General features: G+C 37.1%; 2 protein-coding genes across 7 annotated transcripts in view; one reads left to right on the plus strand and one right to left on the minus strand.

Annotated features, from left to right (window-relative positions):
- Positions 1–3,526: 3,526 nt before the first annotated feature.
- Positions 3,527–9,071, minus strand: LOC111452376 (chromatin modification-related protein eaf-1-like). Of its 6 annotated transcripts, none has more exons than XM_023093057.1 (8): positions 8,824–9,071; positions 8,223–8,479; positions 7,918–8,133; positions 6,682–7,796; positions 6,405–6,589; positions 6,174–6,312; positions 6,042–6,089; positions 3,527–4,052 (listed from the first exon to the last, which is right to left on the minus strand). In XM_023093057.1, exons 2-4 carry the CDS (start codon positions 8,427–8,429, stop codon positions 6,879–6,881), a joined length of 1,341 nt encoding a protein of 446 aa, XP_022948825.1. In that variant the 5' UTR covers positions 8,430–8,479; positions 8,824–9,071; the 3' UTR covers positions 3,527–4,052; positions 6,042–6,089; positions 6,174–6,312; positions 6,405–6,589; positions 6,682–6,878. The 6 variants fall into 6 exon arrangements, with proteins under 6 accessions (XP_022948825.1, XP_022948828.1, XP_022948829.1 ...); XM_023093060.1 differs by lacking the exon at positions 3,527–4,052 and adding an exon at positions 4,615–5,494; XM_023093061.1 differs by lacking the exon at positions 3,527–4,052 and having other exon boundaries at positions 5,805–6,089; positions 6,712–7,796.
- Positions 9,072–9,739: 668 nt separating this feature from the next.
- LOC111452790 (cytosolic enolase 3) overlaps positions 9,740–11,842 on the plus strand; it is a 6,443-nt gene continuing 4,340 nt past the window's right edge. The window contains exons 1-5 of the mRNA XM_023093683.1: positions 9,740–10,053; positions 10,313–10,467; positions 10,664–10,838; positions 11,449–11,520; positions 11,618–11,734. Coding sequence (XP_022949451.1) covers positions 9,925–10,053; positions 10,313–10,467; positions 10,664–10,838; positions 11,449–11,520; positions 11,618–11,734 — 648 coding nt within the window. The 5' untranslated portion in view covers positions 9,740–9,924. The remainder of the gene's footprint in view (positions 10,054–10,312; positions 10,468–10,663; positions 10,839–11,448; positions 11,521–11,617; positions 11,735–11,842) is intronic.

The following is an 11,842-nucleotide window of genomic DNA, read 5'->3' on the forward strand; positions in this document are numbered from 1 at the left end:
AAAAAAAAAAAAAAAAAAAAAAAAACATCTAAACCGGGTGTTCTTCGACTTCTTGTTTCGATTGCTTTCACATAAACCCACAGTTATATGCAAGCTCTGGAAAGAAATAAGAGAATATTTTAGTACAAGTCTAATTCTTTATCTAATTTATGGTCTCTTGTGTAGCTTAATTAATGCTTCTTGGTGGAGCGTTAGCTTGGGCAAATTCTTCTGTAACCATTCTCTTTCTTTGATTATTCTTTTAATTGGAAGGCCTCTCTCTTGTAGGCAGTTCAACTGAGAGGGGACAATAGCAGTAGTATTGCAACCTTTAACTCTGTTCTAAGCAGTAGACTACGTTAAAGCATTTAAAATTCCCCCTACTCCACAATAATGTTCGCAAGGCCAATGGATAAAGCTGTTTATGAAATAGGAAGCACTAATACAAGTAAAAATTTCTTTATTTTGATTGATTACAATCCTCTTTCATGCCTAGGGATTTCTCAACTTCCATTCATATCTCTTAAGGCTCAAAGCCAAGTCCAAAAATCCTACCATATAACTTTCATTTGTAAGATATTTTATATTGGATGATTCATTGACCATGACTAAGGCTCAAAGATGCGAAGAACACCCACTTCTAAAAATTGTGTTCAACTAGCAGCCGAAAGATTACTAGTCACCAAAAAACTAAGACAGCTGAATAAGTAACTGAATCAAAGAAGCTAAGGAAATATAATTGTCAGTCACAACTCCACTTATAGCTGCAATCAGCAGCTGAATAATGAGGATGAAAAGGCCCTCAGCCCCTTGAAATTAGACAAGAATCATCAAAAGTTTGTAATTACAAAAGAATTTTGAATGTAAATTGAACGTAAAGAATACCACCACGAAGCTGTATTCTATGCAAAGATACAAAAAAAAAAATCAAGGCTGAAAACTTATCTTTGAAAGTTCTAACCTTCCTTTCCTTCCAAATACGACAAAAAAGAGCCCTGATCGTACCCCTCTCAAAAGGAGGCAAAGGGGCAGCCCCAATCTACTGAAGATAAAATGCCGAGCTTTGACCATAAAGGGGCAGTGTAAAAACAGATGGTCCATGGACTCTTCCTCTTCAGAACAAAGTCTACAAATGGACAGAGAGATGGCTCAAGAAGAAAATTATCTTTGGATCTTGTCATCTGTTATTAAGGCTTCTATAAGCCAAAGAGCGAAGAAAGGCCTATACCATCTTGGGAGTTTTGAATTTCCCGATCAACCTGATCAACGGAATACAAGCCTCTCTAGGTCTATTAGAGAGGTTTAAGAAGGCCGATTTGGCAGTATACCTGCCTGAGTTATCAAGAGACCAACCAAAATATGCCCTACTCCTTACCAAACTGAGCAGAATTCAGCTTCTCCACGAGACACCCAACTTGTTCAGTCATTTCATAAGCAGGGATGAGTTTCTTTGATTAAGAGATCCCACTCCAAGGCCTCCAAGGGTAGTTGGAAGAGAAGCCCAATCCCATTTCACAAAATAGTTTTAAAATTATCACTTCCAGAGTTTCATAATCCAAATACAATCCAAAACAAGTTTTCGTAAATGAATCCACCAAACAGAATTTCAATGAATTCATCTGATTCAGTAAATCAAAAAACAAGAAACTGAGTCTTATTCAGATACCTAACAAACCCTCAACTAGACCAAAATGAGGATTTATCTTTAGCTACAACAAATCATTCAAACCATTCAAGAGATTTCTCTGCGAGGATCCTTTGATTACTTTCAAACCAAAGTTCTAAAATAATTCTTCAAAAGAGTTCACCCAAATCAACTCGTGAACTTAACTTCTCTATGAGAGGTTGCAAGATATTGTTTAGTGAACATTTGTCAAACACCCCAGAAACTTGAAAACAATTACATAAGTGCTGCCACATTTCCAGAATTACGAGCAATGAAAATATGATAGGATTCTGATCTATACTATCTATCAACTTTCATAAACAGTGCACCAACAGCTGCCTCTAAAGCAAGCAAAGGCACTTTCATTTATAAATTTTCAGTTCTATCTAAGCCACCCTTTAGCAAGATCCAAATAAACACATCGAAATTCTTCAGAATTCTAGACTTCCAGCAAGACTTTACTGAAAGACTTGGATAACACAAGAGAAGGCACTTAGTGACTAAGAAAGCACCGAGAATACACCTGAAATATTCTTTTACTTCTTGTACTACAAGGAAAACTGTTAAACCTTCCAGCAAAGCAAGGAACTATATTCCTGAATTTCCTCCTGAGATTTCTTCTAGTAATAAACTTCTTTGTTTGGTCCAAAGCATCATAAATTGAATAAAGAATGTTAAGACCGTTTGAATGAGGAGGAAGGGTTCATTTGAAGTGCTTTCAACCATGGAAGAAGTACTTTAAGTGGTTAAAAGCCTTGACCAAAAAAGTTTTAAAAAAAAAGTATACAAAAGCGTCCTACCTCAAGTGTTTGCGTTTGACAATAATTTGCGCAGAAAGTGTTTGTGTTTGTAAATTATTGGCAAAAGGGAACCAATCAATTTGGAATTTGAAGAGCTTAGAGACACAGTAATGCTGGAGAATAGGGGATCGGGTCCATTTTGCTTTTAACCATGGAAAAGGTACTTGTAAGTATTAAAAACGTATCCTGCCCTGAGTGTTTGTGTTTGACTACAATTTGAAAGCACCTCTAAAAAAAGCACAAAGCACACTTAGAAGTGCTTTTTATAGAAACAAATCATTGGTGCTCTAATCAAGTGCTTTTAGTTTACACTATCTCTATGACTAAAATGTTTCCTAATTGCCTCTAAACACATTTTCTCTCCCTAACTTCTCATAATCAATTTCCCTCTGAAATTTCTCTAAACACGACATAGAAGCTTCCTCAGACTAATCACATCATAATCTCTCCACAGACTCTCACCCTCAATTCATTTTTTTATAGATCTAATTTCTATCATCATAGTAAGCTTTCAGCAAATGCATGTTAACTAGAATTCAAGATGCCCCAAGAAGTAAACTTTTATTTGATAGGGTAAAAAGAGATGTAACATATAACTCAACTGTTGTCTACTTGTATGAAAGCAGAGAAAAGCAGAAGCAGAGAAAAGCAGAAGCAGAGGAGCAGAAACAGAAGAACAAAGAGGTAAAGGAAGAGAAAATATATCGAACATGGAGAACGAAGACTATGCCTATAAAATATTGAAGGCTATTTTATGGAAAATGAATGGCAGCTGGGAAGAGATCCTAGAATTCTGGTGAACTCCTATAGGGAATACATAGATTTTGGTTGTAGCTTTTCACTAAACAAATTATTTAATAGATTCTCTGTTCCTTGAGATTAAATACGGAAATGAATGAATCAGCTGGTTCTTAGGATATCTCTAAGAGCAATTGGTGTATGATCGTCCTTCCAATCTAATGGTAAAGTGACACCTATGCAGTCTTTTGGCTTGTTTAGTCAGAAACAAAACAATTTTTTAGGATAAGGCTATGGATTCATAAGAAATGTGGGGAGTCGGTGTATATTTTTATGTTATTCCTGGTGTACATTTCCAGAACTCCTGTGTAAACTAACATCCCTTTTATTGATGTAAACTATCCGTTAACTCCTTCAGCTTTAAGTTGGGAGGATTATCTTCCCTCGCTCCTTTACTTCAGTTTCCTAGGCCACAAAATCAAGCATTTAAAAGAAACTGATTGCGTTAAAACACAAGCTTTTGACAACAGTATGCTGACAGTTATAGACGGGGCAGCATTACATGATGCTCAACGAAGAACAAAATAAGTTTCTAAGCTCCACGGTTCCTCTACTTAATAAAACTTGTGGCTGAAACCTAAAGTTTATGACATCAATGTGAAGAAACAGTCAATAGTGCAAGAAGCAGAATTTTAACATCAGTTTAAGATTAATAAATAAAAATGCAGCAAAGATATTTTCAACTAATGCACCTTTTCATCAAACACATTCTTACCACCTCAAACAAAGATGACTTGATAAACCTTGCCACTGAACTTTCAGAATTTTGGTAGTCTGCTTCGCCCAGAAAACAGGTCGAATTGAAAGATCTATTATTAAAAAAAATTCACCAAAAAAAAAAAAAAAGAAAATCAACTCTAAATATTAACCTTGGAAGCTTAAATAAGTATGGTGGAATAATGATCAGATCTTCACTAGGAACATAAAATTGGAAATGGTAATGAATTTCAACAATAAAATCTTAAACGAAGCCATCCCGTACTTGGGAAAAACAAAAAACAGTTTTTACTTTCTATTGGACAAGTGAATCGGAGGCATGTAGGTCAAGTACAAACTAAAGTAGGTCAATTCTCATAAAAGTCATAATATCCTTTCTTCTTTTACGACCACCAATTATGACATAATACTGTCGGCTATAGTTCACATACATAAGAAGACAATATTGTATCTAACAAGTTATTTCAACAAGTATTGTAATACTAACAGACTTCCTATATGCAATCTTGAATAACTCGATTAAACTATTATATATGTGAATCTTTCTTTCCCTAAAAAATGTTTTCCTTGATAATGAAAAGAGGGCAATAATATGTGTTCTCGGAGGTATGTTTTTCAAAAGCGTAGCAAAGATCTTTGGAATTGCATGGTTTATAGGCCTCCTTTGGCATATTTGGAAGAAAAGAAACAAGAGGTTTTTTTAAAAGTCAACTTCGTAGAATTCTTTATCTAGTTAGTGTACAGCATACGACTCCTTGGTGGTGTTCTAGCCTTGAGAAATTATTTTGTACTAATAGTTTTCATGTGATCATTAATAACTAGAAGGCTCTTCTTTTGTAATCTTTTTGTAGTCTTTGGTTAGTGGTTTTCTCTACCCCAAAGTGATTGATCCTTTTTTGTGACTAATACATCATTTCTATTTTTAAAAGAAAGAAGAAAAAAAAAAAAAAAAAAAAAACCTACGTCTTCTTCTTGGATATCTGCCTACATTCATCCCTTCAGTATGAACAACATCAGCTTGTAAATTTTCTAAATATGTAACTCTCACAGAAATTCCTTCTGATATAATTTACTCCATCCATACCACACTCCCATGTCAGATCAAATCCACCAAAACACAGTGGTGCAAATGTCTACAGGGCCAAGGGCGAATGCTCGTACTTCCAAAACAAATTAGTGTGTTATATTTATCCTCATTGAGAACATGACTCTCCTCTAAACTTAAAACTGGTCATACCCCCTATAATTCAATTATTTTGGATAAGAAACACATACACCCTATAATTAAACAAGAAAACAAAAGAAAAATAGTTAAAATGACACACGTTAACACAGTTTAGAAGCATGCTTTACAATAAGCTCAATCTTTATTCATGGACTTGGCAATTTGTAAATAGCCCTATACCACTCCTCAGGTTAACCAAACTCAAAGATGCCTCTTCTTGTATGAAGAAAGACATAAAAGACACCTCAGCTTATGAAGAAAGACACCTCAGCTGTTAGACTCCCCAGTTCTTCTTTCCACCATTTTAAACTAACAATGAAAAGACATCCCAAATATTGAACAAAAGGTAGGAAAAAGGGGAAGACAGAACAAAAGAAGATTATCAAAAACACTTTACTAATGAAAATTTGGTTTGAACAAGGCATTCCTGGTATGCAGGACATGAAGAGTTGTGTCAGAACAGTCTTATTTAGGACTCTTTTCCAGACAACAAGAATCACTTACCCTAATGCCAAGGACCCACAAGGACAGACAACGTAATCTAGTTTCTTTTGATTTTTTTTTCTTTCTTTTTTTTTTTTTTTTTGTTAGGAGACGTCTTTATTCAGTTTCAACACCGAAAACAAAATTAAAGTGAAAAACAAAATATGTTTGCGATGATGTTGATTAAAGGAACATTACGGTTTTAGATGAAATGGCATTTAAATGTCGGAAGATGAAAAGAACATGTAAACATAACAATGAACACAATGAAGTGATAGCCATATACCAAACTTCTACTACATACTGTTGATGTCTACATGAACCATGTCAGAGCCAAATATTATAATCAAGAGACAAAACCAAGAAACTTAACTGCCACAGAACTTCATCCCCAAAAACCATCTTCGTATAAGGCAGCAACCTGAAATAACAAAACTAGAATAAACCACCCAAATGAAGAAAAGAGGCATAAGGGAATCACCTATATCACTAGATGCAATAATACCAAGGAAACAAAATTGGCTCCAGTAACACGGAATCCATGAGTCTGATGAGAAGAGCTGCAAATTTAATGCTTTTTCCCACGGTTCTCAAGACCTACATTCTTTGTCTTGCCATCTTCAGAGGAACGATCATTTGGAGTTCTACCAGAAAGTAAAATACATAAAATTATAATTAACTTAAAACTTAAAGGAATAAGACAGCAGCAATTATTACAATAGGATGTCATATTTACACTCTATGTTTCTTTGCATTTTGTTTGATGCTCTGCACCATATCCATAGCCATCTTTTGGTGCTCCCTAGTTTGTGAATGAAGCTCCAAGCCTTCAACTGTTTCACAATCAAATTTACAAATCCTACACCATCCCATATTGTTTCGTTTCCTCTTCCTTGAGTCATCAAAAGAATCAATGTCCCCCTGAAGATTTTCATTTTCAGAAAACAAGGGATAGAAATAGAAATGCAGGAAGAAATAATATTTACATATAAATTTGAACAATGAAACTTAACTGCAAAAAATCGACCATCATCTGCAAGCACCTGATGAGAAAAACTGCTTCTAAACCCAGGCTCGCCAAGTCGTCGATGATTGGGCCTATGCCCTCCACCAAATGGATCAAAGTTGCCAAGCAGAGACAGATCTTCTATTCGAAAGTGACCAGGATGTGAACCAAAAGGAGTAGGCTCACCCGAACGTAAATGCCTAGTCAAGTTTGTGAATTAGGAAGCTGAGAATGGTGTTGAGCTGGGGCTTGTGAATGGGGTGGTAGCCGAGAAACAGGATGGTGAGGCGGATGGAAAGGAGGACGCTGATGTGGTGGCATCTGGGAATGAGGCTGCTGATGTGGTGGCATATGCACAAGTTGCTGCGAACTGGGCTGAGCTTGGGGGTATGACTGAGGTTGAGGTTGTGCTTGGCCATGTGCTGGTGGGTGACTCTGCGGTTGGATCTGAGAATGTGGGGTTGCAGCATGATATAGTTGCTGCTGAGGGTTAACTTGTCCCTGGTTCTGAGATGGACCAACTGCCAGCATTTGGACGTGCATATGTGATTGAGACGGACCATGTGGCTGAGGTAGGGGTTGAGGTTGTGGTAGAGATTGAGGCTGGGATTGAGCCTGATGTTGGGGTTGGGATTGGGAATGGACAGGAACTTGGGGTTGTGATTGAGGCTGGGGTTGAGGCTGCGGCTGCGGCTGTGGCTGGGGCTGTGGCTGGATGTGCGCCTGAGGTTGTTGCTGGGCAGCCGCATGTGAAGGAAGAGCCTGAGATGACTGTGGCTGCTGAAACGGAACAACTGTCTGCTGCTGGTAAGGGGAATAGTTCTGGTACTGCTGCTGATAAGGATCATATCCAGGATACTGCTGATAATATTGCTGATACTGTTGTTGCTGTTGATACCACTGTTCTGAAGTCGGCGTAGCAGCTTGAACAACAGCTGGACCCTGGGAGCTTGTGTTGGCCTGCTGATTGGGATCCTGTGCAGGTGCACTAACTGCTACACTCCGTGTAGATTGGACGTGAGATTTTGTCATTTCAGCAGACTGGCCTTGATCAGTAGCAGCTGCCGTGCCACTGGCTGTGGTGCCTTGAGCACCATCTGCTTGTGCTTGAGGTTGCACACCCTGCCATTCAACAAAATACACAAAAATAAAAAAAACAAAAACACAAGTACGAACTATATATTTCGATCTTTCTTTCTCAACACTGAATGGCAACTTACAATAAAAGCAAAATTTAACTCACTGGACAAGTTTGTGCGTGCTCCTGTACTTGCCGGTGTACAAGTTGAATTCCACAACGATTGCATAAAACAGGGGAATTGCCAAAGGCACATCCAGAACAATGAGTTACACAATCAGACAATGGCCCTTGCCAAGTGCACCCACTCCTGTGATACAAGCAATGAACAGCTATTTTTCCAATAGCATCAGCAAGAGTTTTATTTGACTCAACGAGTGGCTGCAAGAAATAGTGAAATTATAGGCATAAATAGAGATAGATGTAACACAAGCACTAGAGTTCATAACCACAGAACTAAGAGATATAACCTTAGAATCCGCTTCTGTAACCAAGTAGCCATCATATGGGCAAGCCCTGGTAGTGCAAACTACATAAGTTAAACAAGGCTTGCAATACAAGTGAGTGCACTGTGACTGCAATGCTTCATGTGGGTAAACAAGCAAGCGACAGACAGGACAGAAATACTCCCCAGCAAGAGACTGAATGTTCAATATACACTCGCTGTCAAACCCCATAATGAAAGTTAACCTTCTGCTGCAAATCCAACCACATAAATCCTCTCCACCTGATTTCAAAGTATCTGTGAGAAATCAGTGGAATTCATTGTACAACCTTGAGAAACGCAACAACGAAATGGTAAGAACAAACGCAGAAGATTGAAACAAATTACAACCGCGTATGATAAATGAGAATGGAAGTCACTTAAACCACAAGCTTCCAAAATGAACGCAGAAGATCAAAACAAATTACGAACCACGTTTTCAAAATTAGCACTTAATCATAGAAAAACAGAGATTGACAACGTTAAAACCCTTGACTGACGGCAAACGAATCCAAGAAAATGAGAAGGCCTGATCAGAAACCAAACAACGAAGTTGTACACAAATTTCAAACGCACTCATTTCGTACCCGATGAAGAAAATACAGGCTCTCAGATTCAAGAACCGCTTCCAAGCATCATCGGCGCAGCTGAAGCCGTAAATTAAACTTCATCAAGAAGAAAAGATCGGACGGGGAGAATTTCTAGAAAAATTAACAGAAAACTGATTGAAGATTAGCTACAATTGAGATCAAGCTCCTTGACACTTGGCGAAGCAAGTGTACCGGGAATGTGGAAGGAACTTAGAAAGAGAAAAGCTATGGCGGTAAAAAACAAAGAAGATGACTCTTAAGCCCTAAACAGTGCCGTGGGAAAGGGATGCCACGCTCCGTTTTTACCTGCTGACGGCGTTTGTGGTAAATGCAGCATTGCCGTGATGACTTTAACGGCCGATAGGCTCTGAGATTCCAATGTATAGTTATTCACTTTTTATATCAAAATATAATTATATATATATATTGATTGGATTAAATTAACATTTTGGATAGGGTTAGATTCTTTTTTTTTTTTAACCCGAACGGAATCTGTTCGGTTTCGGGTTCATTGGCAAAACCTTCGGGTTGACCCGAGACCAATAAAATGTATAAAATATATTAAGAATCTTTTCGTATTAATGGGTTTGCTAGTAGTACACTGAGGCAGATGGTTTAGAGTCACTTACAACTTTTGGGTTGGGTAAAAAAAAAAAATCCTCCTACCTAACGCGGACCATGTACATCCGTGGATCATGATAAAAGGGTTAAATTAATTTTTGTCTTAAAAATATTTTTTTTAATTAAAAAAATAATATATTAACCCCTAAAAAAAATTAGTAATTTATTAAATATTTTTTAAAAGGGTAAAAAATTAATATTGTTAATTTTTGAGTTGAATATAATATTGGGTATTGTTGAGGGTATAATTTTCAAATTGGTCAAAGTTGAAGGACGTATTTGAAAGATATATAGGAGTTGGGGCAGGCTTCCAGTGGAACGGCACCGTGCGATGTTGCGAAGATCTCCATAGTTTAACCCAAGGTCTCGTTACTATACGTTCGGCGGCAACACAAGAACAGAGCTCGGCTAGCAAGCTTCATAACTTCACTCCGTCTTGCAGGATCCAATCTCTGGATTTTTCTCCACCAATTTTCCATGGAGAAGAAGCAGCTGAAAGAAATGTCCGTTCAAGAGTATCTGGACAAGTACATGCTCTCCCGGAAAATCGAGGAAGCGGTCAATGCTGCTGTTAGGGCGAAAACTCCCGATCCTGTTCTATTCATTGTAATCTCCCCCTCTATCTCTCTGTTCTTGGTTCTTAGAAAATGCTGGTGGAAATTTAATTGGACTGTTTTTTTGTTTTTTTCTGAACAATCAATATACGAAACTAGATGGAACGAATGCTTGTCGATGTAGTTGACGATCATGAACGCAAAATTTCCGTTGATTTTTATTTCTCATGGATCAATTGTACTTAATTGATTCGTTTCGCAGTTCATTCTTTATCTCTATTTACTTTTTTTTTTTTTTTTGTTTCGAACAGTCAAATCATATGAAGAAAGCGGTTCCTTCATTGATTACAAAAATTAAAGCTCGGCAGATCCTTGACAGTAGAGGAATTCCGACTGTTGAAGTCGATTTGTACACCAACAAAGGAGTGTTCCACGCTTCCGTTCCCAGCGGCGATCCGGCTGGCATGTAAGGTTCCCAGAGATGAGTAGACTTGAATTGGGAAGGATATAATAATCTTCATTGGCAAAACTTTTTGTTAGAGAGTGATCTGCGAAACGTTTGGCTGTCATTTTCAATTTCAACGCATGGTTTCCTCATGCCTGTTGAGTTCCTATACATTTTTTTTCCAATTGGATTTTAAGACGAGGGTTGCTTTTCCTAGGTATGAGGCTGTGGACTTGCGTGATGGAGATAAGGGAACATACCTTGGAAATAGTGTTACTAAAGCAGTAAAAAATATCAACGACAAGATATCTGAAGCATTGATTGGTAGGGATCCTACTCAACAATATGAAATTGACCAGGCCATGAAAGATTTGGATACGACAGAAAAAAAGGTGCCAATACATCTCCTTGTCCTGAATTCACAAATTTTATGGAAGTGTAACTTGTATGCCATCTTCTGTATTATTACTGTGCTCTACTATATCTGGTACTCGCTGGTACAATTGCAATGTTAATGGATGGGGAAGATTGAATTTACTTAATATCCCATACGACACTGTCTATTAGGAGGCAGGAGGAATTATTTATTATGCTGAATTATTTATCACGAGCATATGTATCATAGTTTACTTTGTTTTGTCATAAATTTAAATTTCAGCCTGCCTGGAAGATTTTCTACACTGATATCTCAGATTCTCAACTTAATATGAAAGAAGAAAAACTTTGCATATATATTGATTTAGAGTCACACGGATCAATGCTACCCTTTTTGTTTGAAATAGGACATAATAGTTTTTCATTATTTGTTATTCCTATCTTTGCTATTTTGGATATGTCATTAGGACTTTATGATAATGTGTCTGTCTGTCTATATAATAGATTGTTTATGATTAGAAAATATTTACATTGGATAGTTACTTCTTTGGAAAGTAGTTTATTTTCAAAGGCATCAATAGTGATACCTTTTAAGTTAGTATGTCTCTTAGTCAATGCACACTGCAGGGTGAACTTGGAGCAAATGCTATACTTGCCGTGTCAATTGCAGTATGCAGAGCTGGTGCTGCTGAAAAGGAGGCATGCTTTTTATTCACCTCTGTTACATGGAATTGTTTTTTCTGTTTATGGGGCATTTCTACAATTCTGCAAAGACATTTAAACCAAGTATTTTCAGGTTCCACTCTATAAGCATATTGCAGATCTTGCTGGCAAAACAAACTTGATACTTCCTGTCCCAGCCTTCACTGTAATTAGTGGAGGAAAACATGCTGGCAATAATCTGGCCATTCAGGTATGCTGTGGTAAGGATTCAAAGCAGTTGTGATCTTTTTTTTCTTCTTCTTCTTCTTCTTCTTCTTGTTTTTTTTTTTTTTTTTTTTTTTTTTTTTTTTTTTTTTTT

This window comes from Cucurbita moschata, unplaced genomic scaffold (assembly GCF_002738365.1).
Source record: "Cucurbita moschata cultivar Rifu unplaced genomic scaffold, Cmos_1.0 Cmo_Scf00014, whole genome shotgun sequence".
In the NCBI taxonomy this organism is placed as follows: Eukaryota; Viridiplantae; Streptophyta; class Magnoliopsida; order Cucurbitales; family Cucurbitaceae; genus Cucurbita; species Cucurbita moschata.